The sequence below is a fragment of the Salmo salar genome, chromosome 10 (assembly GCF_965601325.2).
Source record: "Salmo salar chromosome 10, fSalSal1, whole genome shotgun sequence".
In the NCBI taxonomy this organism is placed as follows: domain Eukaryota; kingdom Metazoa; phylum Chordata; class Actinopteri; order Salmoniformes; family Salmonidae; genus Salmo; species Salmo salar.
The window spans coordinates 57,980,288-57,996,445 of record NC_138300.1 but is presented as its reverse complement, the minus strand read 5'-3'; the positions used below and the strand labels follow the sequence as shown (position 1 = coordinate 57,996,445).

General features: G+C 46.0%; 1 protein-coding gene across 1 annotated transcript in view; it reads right to left on the bottom strand.

Annotated features, from left to right (window-relative positions):
* Nucleotides 1–16,158, bottom strand: part of LOC106560616 (solute carrier organic anion transporter family member 2A1) — a 43,642-nt gene that overhangs the window by 11,053 nt on the left and 16,431 nt on the right. The window contains exons 2-8 of the mRNA XM_045687971.2: nt 8,162–8,299; nt 7,670–7,832; nt 5,804–6,016; nt 3,588–3,686; nt 3,019–3,158; nt 2,022–2,094; nt 1,426–1,590 (exon numbers count right to left, since the gene is read on the bottom strand). Of these exons, the coding sequence (XP_045543927.1) occupies nt 1,426–1,590; nt 2,022–2,094; nt 3,019–3,158; nt 3,588–3,686; nt 5,804–6,016; nt 7,670–7,832; nt 8,162–8,299 (991 nt within the window). The remainder of the gene's footprint in view (nt 1–1,425; nt 1,591–2,021; nt 2,095–3,018; nt 3,159–3,587; nt 3,687–5,803; nt 6,017–7,669; nt 7,833–8,161; nt 8,300–16,158) is intronic.

Below are 16,158 nucleotides of genomic sequence, written 5' to 3'. Positions count from 1 at the left end.
ATTTTCATGTCTAGAAGAACTGACTGCTAAATGATAACTGATTAGCATAGCTAGCATACACAAAATCAATGGAGGAGGTAGTCAGTCTTTAAAAAAAAAAATTTAAACTCTAATGCATTTGATTGGTGACAATGACATGTGTTGGGGTTGACATCCATCCATACATTATACTCCGATTTTTACCTCAACATAGTGTGAAACAAACATATATACAGTATATCAAAAAATTCATAAAATGTAGGTTAATTTAGCTGGGAAGCAATGAGGAGATTCAAGATGTTTCCCCCACGGCCCTTGTGGTACTGTACTGACCTATGAGGAGGCAGTAGTGCTGTACTGACCTATGAGGAAGCAGTGGTACTGTACTGACCTATGAGGAGGCAGTGGTGCTGTACTGACCTATGAGGAGGCAGTAGTGCTGTACTGACCTATGAGGAGGCAATAGTGCTGTACTGACCTATGAGGAGGCAGTAGTGCTGTACTGGTCTATGAGGAGGCAGTAGTGCTGTACTGACCTATGAGGAGGCAGTAGTGCTGTACTGACCTATGAGGAGGCAGTAGTGCTGTACTGACCTATGAGGAGGCAGTAGTGCTGTACTGACCTATGAGGATGCAGTAGTGCTGTACTGACCTATGAGGAGGCAGTAGTGCTGTACTGACCTATGAGGAGGCAGTAGTGCTGTACTGACCTATGAGGAGGCAGTGGTGCTGTACTGACCTATGAGGAGGCAGTAGTGCTGTACTGACCTATGAGGAGGCAGTGGTGCTGTACTGACCTATGAGGAGGCAGTGGTACTGTACTGACCTATGAGGAGACAGTAGTGCTGTACTGACCTATGAGGAGGCAGTGGTGCTGTACTGACCTATGAGGAGGCTCTGGTGCTGACCTATGAGGAGGCAGTGGTACTGTACTGACCTATGAGGAGGCAGTGGTACTGTACTGACCTATGAGGAGACAGTAGTGCTGTACTGACCTATGAGGAGACAGTAGTGCTGTACTGACCTATGAGGAGGCTGTGGTGCTGACCTATGAGGAGGCAGTGGTGCTGCACTGACCTATGAGGAGGCTGTGGTGCTGCACTGACCTATGAGGAGGCAGTGGTGCTGTACTGACCTATGAGGAGACAGTAGTGCTGTACTGACCTATGAGGAGGCTGTGGTGCTGACCTATGAGGAGGCAGTGGTGCTGCACTGACCTATGAGGAGGCTGTGGTGCTGCACTGACCTATGAGGAGGCAGTGGTGCTGTACTGACCTATGAGGAGGTTGCTGTATGCGGTGGTCGTGCTGTACTGACCTATGAGGAAGCAGTGGTACTGTACTGGCCTATGAGGATATAGTGGTGCTGTACTGACCTATGAGGAGGCAGTGGACCTGCACTGACCTATGAGCAAGTTGCTGTAAGGGGTGGTCGTGCTGCACTGACCTATGAGGAGGCTGCTGTAAGCGGCAGTCGTGCTGTACTGTCTCTCCAGGAACTTGGTGAGGAAGGTGGCGAGGCCAGCGATGACTGAAGAGAAACAGCACTGAGACAGAACCAACAGCAGGAACAGAGGACTGAGGAGCAGACGGACAAACAGCCTGGGGAACACTGGGGAGAGAGGAACAGAGAGGACACACAGACGTACACAAATAAATTAGTCAGTTCACTAAGAAATACAGTATCCTATAAAACACACAATATTCAAGTGTGAAACAAGTTTCTCAAAACAATGGTCAGAGGGACCGGTACCAACAACGGTGACTACATCTCCTAGCTATGGAACGTTTAAGCTGTGTTGTTGTAATCATGCCTGTCAGCAACATTCACAAATGTGTCCAAGTGTGTTAGTCGATCAGGCAATGGCTGATGTCTGCCAGAGTGTGTGTGTGTGTGTGTGTGTGTGTGTGTGTGTGTGTGTGTGTGTGTGTGTGTGTGTGTGTGTGTGTGTGTGTGTGTGTGTGTGTGTGTGTGTGTGTGTGTGTGTGGATGTGTGTGTGTGTGTGTGTGGCAGTCAGTCAGTCTGTCTATAGAGGACTTACTCTTAAGGAAATCAAGCATTGAGAACTCAGGCTTTTTGGAGTCTTCATTCTGAATGGTAGTTTCAGTTCCACTCTGCAAGGAAACAATACATTCAGGTTGACGTATGGCAGAAACAACGCATGCATCATTTGAGCTTTTATTTTGGAAGAAAATATTTTCAGACGGGTGAAGAAAGCAAAAGAGAAGCGGTTTTTATTTCATTATTCAAAATGTTTTATAGAGAGACAGAGAGACGGAGAGAGGGAGAGAGACAGAGAGAGGGAGAGAGACAGAGAGAGAGAGAGACAGAGAGACAGAGAGAGAGAGAGACAGAGAGAGAGACAGAGAGAGAGACAGAGAGAGACAGAGAGAGACAGAGACAGAGAGAGACAGAGAGAGAGAGACAGAGAGAGAGAGAGAGAGAGAGAGAGAGAGAGAGAGAGAGAGAGAGAGGGAGACAGAGAATCTTGATATATACGAGTGCACCCCCTGGACAGGACACTAGTCTAGGCCCCGCTTTGTGTTATAAGTCTACAGTAATGTAATCATTTGCACTACTGGCTCCATACCAGAAGAGGTCAGTATAACCTGAGAATAATTTACCCAGAAAATATTTTCTTTTTAAGCTGTAGGTATTTCAAGTCATTCAGTATAACGACACACGACAATAGATATTATATTACTGTCTGGCCCCTGTTCTTACAACCTGAGGAAGATAGTTTACTTAATAATTCCTCCTCTCACAATACTAACATAGCACTGCATGCTCCTTGGTTTGGGGAATGTTTTTATTTACTAGGGAATTTTAGTAACACCTTATTTGACGCGTTGCAACATACAGACTTTATGACACATTCATAAGCAAATTATAAGCATTTATGGCTGCATCCCAAATTCATCCCCTGGTCAAAGGTCATTCACTATATAGGGAATAGGGCCCCGGTCAAAGGTCGTTCACTATATAGGGAATAGGGCCCCTGGTCAAGGACAGAACTTCAGTGACGGAGTGTTACCTACATTGCTTTCCAGCGGCATGCTGCGAGGAAAGAAGAAGTATGGGACGGAGGTCAGCGCTAGGCTGGCAGAGGAGATGAGGAGGCCCATCCACCACGCACCCACCCAGCGAGGGTCTGTAGGGGTCAGCTCAGCATTGGTGACTGGAGGGAGAGAGGAGAGAGGAAAGTTAGAGGGAGGGTGTGGAGGGAGAGAGAGGAGGAGAAAGAAGGACGGACGGACGGACGGACGGACGGACGGACGGACGGACGGACGGACGGACGGACGGACAGACAGACAGACAGACAGACAGACAGACAGACAGACAGACAGACAGACAGACAGACAGACAGACAGACAGACAGACAGACAGACAGACAGACAGACAGACAGACAGACAGACAGACAGACACATCGTAAGAGAGAGACCAAGGCAGGGACAGAAACAGATCGATAACAGCTTTTCAACATGAGCCCAAGCTATGCAATCCCACCCTCTTAACCAGCTACACAACCTCTGCCACCAATGTAACGATCCAAACCCAGTATCTACCGGAACTAGTTCTGTCCACCATGTAAAACCCAGTACCTACCTGAGCCGGTTCTGTCCACGTCCACATAGATCCTCAGCATGACGGAGCCCAGCAAGAAGCCAAAGGCAGGTCCAAACACAGACAGAGCAAACAGGATGGCTGAGGAGAAGAGAGACTGTCAAGGTATTTTACCAGGGAAGTTGACTGAGAACATGTTCTCATTTACATCAACGACCTGGGGAATAGTTACAGGGGAGAGGAGGGGGATGAATGAGCCAATTGTAAGCTGGGGATGATTAGGTGACCGTGATGGTCTCAGTGCCAGATTGGGAATTTAGCCAGGCCCCTTAGGTAACACCCCTACTCTTACAATAATTTCCATGGGATCTTTAGTGACCACAGAGAGTCAGGACACCCGTTTAACATTCTATCCGAAAGGTGGCACCCTACACAGGGCAATGTCCCCAATCATTGCCGTGGGGCATTTCGTTAGACCAAAGGAAAAAGTGCCTCCTACTGGCCCTCCAACACCACTTCCAGTAGCATCTGGTCTCCCATCCAGGGACTGACCAGGACCAACCCTGCTTAGCTTCAGAGGCAAGACAGCAGTGGGATGCAGGATGGTATGCTGCTGTTATGATGTCTGATATTTATTATTATACTAGTGTTTCAGTGAGCTACAGGCCTCTTACCTATGTAGAGGGTCTAGTGTTTCAGTGAGCTCCAGGCCTCTTACCTATGTAGAGGGTCTAGTGTTTCAGTGAGCTACAGGCCTCTTACCTATGTAGAGGGTCTAGTGTTTCAATGAGCTACAGGCCTCTTACCTATGTAGAGGGTATAGTGTTTCAGTGAGCTACAGGCCTCTTACCTATGTAGAGGGTCTAGTGTTTCAGTGAGCTACAGGCCTCTTACCTATGTAGAGGGTCTAGTGTTTCAGTGAGCTACAGGCCTCTTACCTATGTAGAGGGACTAGTGTTTCAGTGAGCTGCAGGCCTCTTACCTATGTAGAGGGTCTAGTGTTTCAGTGAGCTACAGGCCTCTTACCTATGTAGAGGGTCTAGTGTTTCAGTGAGCTACAGGCCTCTTACCTATGTAGAGGGTCTAGTGTTTCAGTGAGCTACAGGCCTCTTACCTATGTAGAGGGTCTAGTGTTTCAGTGAGCTACAGGCCTCTTGCCTATGTAGAGGGTCTAGTGTTTCAGTGAGCTACAGGCCTCTTACCTATGTAGAGTGACTAGTGTTTCAGTGAGCTGCAGGCCTCTTACCTATGTAGAGGGTCTAGTGTTTCAGTGAGCTACAGGCCTCTTACCTATGTAGAGGGTCTAGTGTTTCAGTGAGCTACAGACCTCTTACCTATGTAGAGGGTCTAGTGTTTCAGTGAGCTCCAGGCCTCTTGCCTATGTAGAGGGTCTAGTGTTTCAGTGAGCTACAGGCCTCTTACCTATGTAGAGGGTCTAGTGTTTCAGTGAGCTACAGGCCTCTTACCTATGTAGAGGGTCTAGTGTTTCAGTGAGCTACAGGCCTCTTACCTATGTAGAGGGTCTAGTGTTTCAGTGAGCTACAGGCCTCTTGCCTATGTAGAGGGTCTAGTGTTTCAGTGAGCTACAGGCCTCTTACCTATGTAGAGTGACTAGTGTTTCAGTGAGCTGCAGGCCTCTTACCTATGTAGAGGGTCTAGTGTTTCAGTGAGCTACAGGCCTCTTACCTATGTAGAGGGTCTAGTGTTTCAGTGAGCTACAGACCTCTTACCTATGTAGAGGGTCTAGTGTTTCAGTGAGCTCCAGGCCTCTTGCCTATGTAGAGGGTCTAGTGTTTCAGTGAGCTACAGGCCTTTTACCGATGTAGAGGGTCTAGTGTTTCAGTGAGCTGCAGGCCTCTTACATATGCAGAGGGACTAGTGTTTCAGTGAGCTACAGGCCTCTTACCTATGTAGAGGGACCAGTGTTTCAGTGAGCTGCAGGCCTCTTACCTATGTAGAGGGTCTAGTGTTTCAGTAAGCTACAGGCCTCTTACCTATGTAGAGGGACTAGTGTTTCAGTGAGCTACAGGCCTTTTACCGATGTAGAGGGTCTAGTGTTTCAGTGAGCTGCAGGCCTCTTACATATGCAGAGGGACTAGTGTTTCAGTGAGCTACAGGCCTCTTACCTATGTAGAGGGACCAGTGTTTCAGTGAGCTGCAGGCCTCTTACCTATGTAGAGGGTCTAGTGTTTCAGTAAGCTACAGGCCTCTTACCTATGTAGAGGGACTAGTGTTTCAGTGAGCTACAGGCCTCTTACCTATGTAGAGGGGGGAGTTGCCTCGTCCGGCGAAGTCATCCACATACGAGATACCAAAGGGTTGTATGGGAACAGACCCCACCCCGAACAGCAGCTGAGCTATAGCCATCAGCAGCCACAAGTTGTTGGTGTCCGCTATACGCTTGATCTCTGTCTTCCCACAGGCCTCTGTGATGTTGGAGGTGTCCTGGAGGGAACACAGGTCCTGGCGATCTGGAGAAAACACACACACAGTTAATTACAGGCCTCTGTGGTGTTGGAGGTACCCTGGAGGGAACACAGGTCCTGGCGATCTGGAGAAAACACACACACAGTTAATTACAGGCCTCTGTGGTGTTGGAGGTGCCCTGGAGGGAACACAGGTCCTGGCGATCTGGAGAAAACACACACACAGTTAATTACAGGCCTCTGTGGTGTTGGAGGTGCCCTGGAGGGAACACAGGTCCTGGCGATCTGGAGAAAACACACACACACTTGACTTCATGTTCCTGGAGTTTCATGTGACCCTTCAGTGGTACAATGAGGAGGTCAGCCAGCCAAGCGTACTGGTGTGTGTGGTATGGTGGTGTGTGTGTGTGTGTGTGTGTGTGTGTGTGTGTGTGTGTGTGTGTGTGTGTGTGTGTGTGTGTGTGTGTGTGTGTGTGTGTGTGTGAGCCCTAGGACCATGCCTCAGGACTACCTGGCATGATGACTCCTTGCTGTCCCCAGTCCACCTGGCTGTGCTGCGGCTCCAGTTTCAACTGTTCTGCCTGCGGCTATGGAACCCTGACCTGTTCACCGGACGTGCTTGTTGCACCCTCGACAACTACTATGATTATTATTATTTGACCATGTTGGTCATTTATGAACATTTTAACATCTTGACCATGTTCTGTTATAATATCCATCCGGCACAGCCAGAAGAGGACTGGCCACCCCTCATAGCCTGGTTCCTCTCTAAGTTTCTTCCTAGGTTTTTGGCCTTTCTAGGGAGTTTTTCCTAGGGAGTTTTTCCTAGCCACCGTGCTTCTTTCACATGCATTGCTTGCTGTTTGGGGTTTTAGGCTGGGTTTCTGTACAGCACTTTGAGATATCAGCTGATGTACGAAGGGCTATATAAATACATTTGATTTGATTTGATTTGTGTGCGTGTGTGTGTGTGTGTGTGTGTGTGTGTGTGTGTGTGTGTGTGTGTGTGTGTGTGTGTGTGAAGGAGGAGAGTGAACAGAGCTCTCAGTTAAACCAACAGCCTGGGAAACAGTCCTCATCGTTTTGGCTTTCCTGGAGTGCTCAGAGATGAACATTTTCCATCTGATTTATGTGGATCGGGTTCAGCTAGAGAGCACCTGCAAGCCAGCCTGGCTCCCACAATCCACCACTCTAAATCCATCCATCCTCTCTAAATCCATCCATCTCTCTAAATCCATCCATCCTCTCTAAATCCATCCATCCTCTCTAAATCCATCCATCCATCCTCTCTAAATCCATCCATCCTCACTAAATCCATCCATCCTCACTAAATCCATCCATCCTCTCTAAATCCATTCATCCTCTCTAAATCCATCCATCCTCACTAAATCCATCCATCCTCTCTAAATCCATCCATCCTCTCGATGACAGGCGGAACCAGGTCCAACACACTGGGACTGCTGCTTTATAGAGACTGACTGTGGATGATACTTGCATTGCCATACACTAAGTTTTAAAACTCACGGGACCAGTTTCCCGGACACAGTAACAGCCTAGTCCTGGACTAACAAATCTTTTCTACAGATATTCTGTGTGATGGAAACCGGCCCATGTAATCTACCCATACTTAGAAGTGTATCCTTGGTATTGCAGACTATTTTAGCTGTAATAGAGATATATTTCATCCCAAGATCTTACCATGCATGACAGAGTCGTAGTCATAGGGCTCGGACAGGAAGTGAGGTAGGGCCAAGATCAGAGCACTGATGGACATCAGCAAACCACCCAGTCCAATGAGACGAGGCCGATGGACCCTGCTGCCCAGGTAACTCACAAACACTATCAGAATTGTGTTCCCCACCTAGAGGGAGGGAGGGAGGGACAGAGAGCGAGAGAAGGGGGGGGGGGGGGGGGGGGGGGGCAGAGAGAGGGAGAAGGGGGAGGGAGAAGCGGGGAGGGAGAGAGAGAGAGAGACACACACTTAGTAAATGGCTGCTTGTATTCTACTCGTTGTCTAGGAGCAAGGCTTGGACAGTGCTTCAACAAAACCAGGTGGCATACTCACATAACACTAACATAACTAGTCATATCACAACACCATTCAGTGCCTATGCATTTCTGCTCTTTCAGCACCACCTGAGATTAATCGAACATGAGTTTACTGTGCTGTGGTTACTGGTTGGCTCCTACCTCGTGCAGAGAGGAGATGGTGCCAGAGGAGAAACTGCTGAGGCCAAAGCGTCTCTCGATGGTGGTGATGGTGCTCTTGAAGTAGGAGCTGTACAGGAGCTGGGTGAGCTGCAGCAGGCCATGACACAGCACAAACAGCTAGAGAGAGAGACAATATGTTAGAAAGAGAGGAGAGAGAGAAAGAGAAAAGAGAGAGAGAGACAATACGTTAGAAAGAGAGGAGAGAGAGAAAGAGAAAAGAGAAAGAGAAGAGAGAGAGAGACAATATATTAGAAAGAGAGGAAAGAGAGAAAGAGAGAGAGAGAGAGAAAGAGAAGAGAGAGAGAGAAAGAGAAGAGAGAAAGAAAGAGAGAGAGAGAGAGAAAAAAGGGAAGAGAGAGAGAAAGAGAAGAGAGAGAAAATGGACAGCCTATGGATGGACAGCCTTTATTATAGTCTCCAGCCACAACAAATCCCACATCGGCTGTCTAGTCCAGACCCAGTCTGAAAGAAAGTGTGACTTTTCCCCCCAGAAAGGCACTAAAGTAACAACAATTAATAACAATGTTATTGGCTGTGCCCCAAATGGCACCCTGCTATCTACATAGTACATTACCTTTGACCCTTGGGCCCTGGTAAAAAGTTGTGGACTATCTAGGGAATAAGGAACCATTTGAGATGCACTTAGAGGATAAAAAAAAGAGGATTATGTTTGCCAGTGTCAGAGAGTTTCCATCATCAGCTCCCGACTGAGACGACAGACTCAGAGCGCTGTAGCTTACAGCAGTTAAAACCTTGGCTGTTATGAAACCAGCTGGTTGGCTGAGGTACATCTGAAGACACTGTATGTCACGGACGTAACCAGCTGGTTGGCTGAGGTACATCTGAAGACACTGTAGATCACGGACGTAACCAGCTGGTTGGCTGAGATACATCTGAAGACACTGTAGGTCACGGACGTAACCAGCTGGTTGGCTGAGATACATCTGAAGACACTGTAGGTCACGGACGTAACCAGCTGGTTGGCTGAGATACATCTGAAGACACTGTAGGTCACGGACGTAAACAGCTGGTTGGCTGAGATACATCTGAAGACACTGTAGGTCACGGACGTAACCAGCTGGTTGGCTGAGATACATCTGAAGACACTGTAGATCACGGACGTAACCAGCTGGTTGGCTGAGATACATCTGAAGACACTGTAGATCACGGACGTAACCAGCTGGTTGGCTGAGGTACATCTGAAGACACTGTAGATCACGGACGTAACCAGCTGGTTGGCTGAGGTACATCTGAAGACACTGTAGGTCACGGACGTAACCAGCTGGTTGGCTGAGATACATCTGAAGACACTGTAGGTCACGGACGTAACCAGCTGGTTGGCTGAGATACATCTGAAGACACTGTAGATCACGGACGTAACCAGCTGGTTGGCTGAGATACATCTGAAGACACTGTAGATCACGGACGTAACCAGCTAGTTGGCTGAGATACATCTGAAGACACTGTAGATCACGGACGTAACCAGCTGGTTGGCTGAGATACATCTGAAGACACTGTAGATCACGGACGTAACCAGCTGGTTGGCTGAGGTACATCTGAAGACACTGTAGATCACGGACGTAACCAGCTGGTTGGCTGAGGTACATCTGAAGACACTGTAGGTTACGGACGTAACCAGCTGGTTGGCTGAGATACATCTGAAGACACTGTAGGTCACGGACGTAACCAGCTGGTTGGCTGAGATACATCTGAAGACACTGTAGGTCACGGACGTAACCAGCTGGTTGGCTGAGGTACATCTGAAGACACTGTAGATCACGGACATAACCAGCTGGTTGGCTGAGATACATCTGAAGACACTGTAGGTCACGGACGTAACCAGCTGGTTGGCTGAGGTACATCTGAAGACACTGTAGGTCACGGACGTAACCAGCTGGTTGGCTGAGGTACATCTGAAGACACTGTAGGTCACGGACGTAACCAGCTGGTTGGCTGAGATACATCTGAAGACACTGTAGGTCACGGACGAAAAATGGAAACCTGGAGTAGCAGTCAAAAGGTTTTCAATTAGAAACTGAAGCTATTTTCTCCTCTTCTGCCTGAAAGTTCACTGCTTACTCCTCCTAGCTTTTCCTTAAAAGGCTAGGAGGAGGAATCTCCAGGTAAAGTCGTATGTTGTCTCGTCTTTCCAGATCCAACAAGGGTCACATTGCGAAAGGTACAATGCTTTATAAACATTATTAAAGGATAGCATTCAGTGGCTGATGATGGCCAGGCCTCAGTTGAGAGAGAGGTCTTAAAAAGTAACATACAAAGGAACAGTGAGTACTTTACTTATAGTAGAGAAAAGTACATGGAGGTCTCGGGCACGCTAAGCTGTTTGTTTACCCTGTACTCAGCTTCAAGAGATGAGTCAATCACTTAAGTTTGCTTTGCTTACAATCCTGTCTTTGGATCTATTTCTCTGACACAGAGACACGCTGTGATGAAATTTACATTGGCCGTTTCCCAGTGTTCTGGAACTGGGTCTGTCTGTCTGTCTGTCTGTCTGTCGGTCAGATGGGCACAGACGTCACTGTGACACCTTTCAAATGGGCTGAACCTGTCTCCCAAATGGCACCCTTAATCCCTACATACTGTAAAACTTAAATAAATATCCTCAGCGTTTATTTACTTAAATCACTGAACACAACAGCCACTTATTTGAGCCAGGCATCTATTTCCTTTAATGCACACAGCTTTCGCTCATTTGCATAGTTCATTATTTAATTCCAGAATCTCATAAAAACATATATAATCCTTGATGGAGTTATTCTCTTCTGACTGGGCATTTTGTGCAATTTGTCACTCTGCCAATTTCTGGGGTTCTGTAACTCCTGAAGTTTTTCACTGTTTTTTGTGTTTGCCAGTTAGCGATAAGTTCTTAGCTGTTAGCAATCAATGACCACCGCCGATAAAAGTGGATAATTCCCATCATTGTTTTTTGAGTGATTATTGAATTATTTAATGTAACAAATCAAACATGAAACCTTGTAAACAATTTGTGGTCCTCTTAAGCAATTCATTTAGACACAGCATTTACTTGAAACCGACGTTTATTTGCAGAAATGTGTGCCGTTGCCTGGCTATTAAAAAGGGACAGGCAGCTTTTTGAGAATCAGTGTTTTACGGTAGTGCACTTCTTTTGACCAGGGCCCATAGTAGTGCACTTCTTTTGACCAGAGCCCATAGTAGTACACGTCTTTTGACCAGGGCCCATAGTAGTGCACGTCTTTTGACCAGGGCCCATAGTAGTGCACGTCTTTTGACCAGGGCCCATAGTAGTGCACTTCTTTTGACCAGGGCCCATATTAGTGCACTTCTTTTGACCAGGGCCCATAGTAGTGCACGTCTTTTGACCAGGGCCCATAGTAGTGCACGTCTTTTGACCAGGGCCCATAGTAGTGCACTTCTTTTGACCAGTGCCCATAGTAGTGCACTTCTTTTGACCATGGCCCATAGTAGTGCACTACACACATACACACCCCAACACACACAAACACACCCCAACACACATACAGACCACAACACACACATACACAACCCAAAACACACACAACCCAAAACACACACATACACAACCCAAAACACACACAACCCAAAACACCCACATACACAACCCAAAACACTGCACCAACCTGGTCTCAGAGCATTTTGTATTAGTCTGTACGATATATTACGTTTCGTATGGTATGTATCCATTTGTGGATGCCCATACACCGTTTCGTGCAATATGTTACGAATTGAAATGTGTTGTTGCTAACTTTAACTTGGTTGCTAGGTGGCTAACGCTAGCTGGCTAACGCTAGCTGGCTAATGGGTTAGGGGTTAAAGTTAAAGTTCAGAGTTAGGTTAAAGGGTTAAGGTTAGTGTTAGCTAAAAGGGTTAAGGTTAGGGTTAGGGGAAGGGTTAGCTAACATGCTAAGTAGTTTCAAAGTAGATAAATATTAGTAAGTTAAGTTGCAAGGTTGCTAAATTGCTAACGTGGTGAGATTCAAACACGCAAACTTTGCATTGCTGGTTGTTCAAGTTAGGCCTTAAGTAACCTTCTGTCTTATGGAAGCATACCAAACGTAATATATCATGAGTAACCTTCTGTCTTACGGAACCATACCAAATGTAATATATCATTCTAATTTGAATGTCCCGGTATTACTATTACCATGTTACGTATAGTCAATGAGACCAGGCTGCCTGCACTGACTCTCGACCCCGCACACCGGACTCTCGACCCCGCACACCGGACTCTTGACCCCGCACACCGGACTCTCGACCCCGCACACCGGACTCTCGACCCCGCACACCGGACTCTCGACCCCGCACACCGGACTCTCGACCCCACACACCGGACTCTCAACCCCACACACCGGACTCTCGACCCCACACACTGGACTCTACCCACACACTCACACTGACACCCCAACACACACACGCACGCCCCCAAGCACACACAGCATGTGCACACACACACACACACACACACAGCTCGTGCACACACGCTGCTGCTACAGCCTATTAAGTGTCCTGTTGCCTAGTCACTTCACCCCTACCTATACTGTATGTACATAGCTACCTCAATTACCATGTACCCCTGCACATCAACTCAGTACTGGTTCTCCCTTTATATAGCCATGTTATTATCTGGTATTTCCTGTATATAGCCATGTTATTACCTGGTACTTCCTGTATATAGCCATGTTATTATCGGGTACTTCCTGTATATAGCCATGTTATTACCTGGTACTTCCTGTATATAGTCATGTTATTGCCTGGTACTTCCTGTATATAGCCATGTTACTACCCGGTACTTCCTGTATAAAGCCATGTTATTACCCGGTACTTCCGGTATATGGCCATGTTATTACCCAGTACTTCCTGTATATGGCCATGTTATTACCTGGTACTTCCTGTATATAGCCATGTTATTACCCGGTACTTCCTGTATATAGCCATGTTATTACCTGGTACTTCCTGTATATAGCCATGTTATTACCTGGTACTTCCTGTATATAGCCATGCTATTACCTGGTACTTCCTGTACATGACCATGTTATTACCTGGTACTTCCTGTATAAAGCCATGTTATTACCTGCTACTTCCTGTATAAAGCCATGTTATTTCTACTCGTTATTCACTCTATTTATTCCTCATGTCACTACATAAAAAAAAAGTTTTATCTATCTCTGAATTGTTGGAAAAGTATCCGTAAGTAAGTATTTCACTGTTAGTCTACAGCTGTTTTTTCTGAAGCTCGTGACAAATAAAATGATATTATATTTGATCCCAGGCCCGAGGGGACATGTTGAGGTTTAGAAGTGGATTATGAAAACAGCAGTAGTAAATCTATTTACCAGCTGCCGTGTGACAGGCTGAGGCACAATCATTTCCCAACTATAGTGCGTCACAATTGACCAGAGCCCTATTTAGTGCACTATGTAGGGGATAGGGAGCTATTTGGAAGGTAATCTCAGTCTGATTCTGGAACGCTTACCGCTCCTATTAAATCCTGGCTCAGTTTAGCTCACACAACAGATTCAATGTCATCCCTGTAGCAAGTAGGTTTTTAATTGATAATGTTTCAACTAGACCTGCTTGCTCAGGTAACCAAACGAGCTGAAAAACCTTTTTGTTTTGTGATTTAGTTTTGAACGGCAAGTCTGGCAACATTATCCTCTACTGCTATGTAAGCCTCAGGGGTACCTCGGGGGTAGAGCTATAATTCAGAGTTTTGTAGACTTAAGGATCAAATCTGTTTTACTGCCTCTCTAACCATGAAAATAGAAACATTCAAATATTATGTTTCAGGTTTGAAAGCAAATCTAGATGGCTAACCCAAAAAGTATTTGTCAAATACTTCATAAACCACAGGTGTAGACTACCAGTGAAACGCTTACTTATGGGCCCTTCCCAACAATGTAGAGATAAAAAGAAGAGAAAGAGTAAAATAAAGAAGAAAAAAAATAAAAGGATAAATAATAACACAAGGAACAAATAAACAACGAGTAACGATAACTTTGCTATATAGACGGGGTACCAGTACCGAGTCGATATGCAGGGGTACAAGGTAATTGAGGCAGCTCATCCAGTTTATTCTCCAGTGATTGCACGTTCTCCAATATAACGGAAGAGGGTAAAGGCGATTTCTCCACCCTCCGACGTAGTCTCGTCAGGTATCCCACACGCCGGCCTCTATAGGGACATCTACTCCTTCTTCGAGTTTGAATTAGAAGTCCTCGTCCAAATGGAGGTTAGTGATAACTGTTATGACGTCCAGAAGCTTGTTTTCGGTCATAGGAAACGATGGCAGAAACATTATGTACAAAAACAAGTTACGATCAGTGAAAAACAAAAAAAGACACACATAATAGCACAATTGGTCAGGAGCACTTTTTAAACGGTTGCCGTTCCCTTCCGGTGCCATTATATTTCCAAGTCCCAGACTTCGGGAAGTCTGTAGGGAGCTAATTGTGACTGGCTGTTCCATGTTCTTGGTAAGAGGACCACAATGGAAATAAATCCCAGACTTTATCCTCCATGATTCTACTCATGTATATATATATGTATGTATTCATCGGCTTTATGTGTGGTTGTTTTAAAAAATGTATACATTTAACTAAAACTGTATTGCGTAAAAGACAAAACTAAAGCAAAGTCATGACTCGTTGAATCAGGTGCTGTACTGTGAGTCACTTTAATGATAACAAGGTGATTCTGATGATTACAAACTCACCAAAACAACAAAACAGGAAAAAAAACGAAACGTGACGTTCTGGGGCTGCTCACCGGCAGGTACACAAAAACAAGATCCCACAATCACAGGTGGGAAAAGGGCTGCCTAAGTATGATCCCCAATCAGAGTCAACGATAGACAGCTGCCTCTGATTGGGAACCATACTCGGCCAAAAACAAAGAATTAAGGTCAGGGCGTGACAGAGCCCAAAAGACTTCAAAGTGAGAAGCAGATCCCAGGCAACATTATGGTGAATGGACTTGAAAAGGCTCTGCTACACAATAACATTATGATGCAATACAATCCTCCTGAACAATCTCCTCTCATTAGGCTACACAGCTTACGTTGCCTGTGGATAACGATCCAGCTAACTGGTGAGTTACTGGTGTATGAGCACAAACAAACAGAATGTGTGTGTTCGTGTGTGTCCATGTGTGTCTGTGTATGAGAACAGGACTTACTTACCTCCCTTATTTTACCTCATTTGCACTTTTTCTCTATTGTATTATTGACTGTATGTTTGTTTATTCCATGTGTAACTCTGTGTTGTTGTTTGTGTCACACTGCTTTGCTTTATCTTGGCCAGGTCGCAGTTGTAAATGAGAACTTGTTCTCAACTAGCCTACCTGGTTAAATAAAGGTGAAATATATATATATTTTTTAAATGCTGTCACTGGTTGAAGGTAGCAGGTCACAGGGAAAGGTTAAACCAGGAGAGATCGAGAGCGAGAGAGAGAGAGAAAGAGAGAGAGAGAGAGAGACAGCGAGAGATAGAGAGAAAGGGAGAGAGAGACAGTGAGAGAGAGAGAGAGAGAGAGAGACAGTGAGAGAGAGAGAGAGAGAGAGAGAGACAGCGAGATAGAGACAGCGAGACAGCGAGATAGAGACAGCGAGATATATATATATAGAGAGAGAGAGAGAGAGACAGCGAGATAGAGAGAGAGAGAGAGACAGCGAGATAGAGAGAGAGAGACAGAATAAAATGACATGAATAAATAAAGAGCGAGAGAGAGATAGACTTGTAAACAGAGGTAGCAGCATGAGGTTGACCTCTCAGAACAGAACTGAGCAGAGGTACGAAGCAGTCAGAAAGACACACCTTGTCTGTGTCCCAAATGGAAACCTATTCCTCTATGGGTTCTGGTCAAAAGTAGTGCACTAAATAGGGAATAGGGTGTTGCTTAGGTCGCAATACCTTTTCTGTACCTAGAGGGTGTAGTCACTAGCAAACCAACAGACGAGAGAT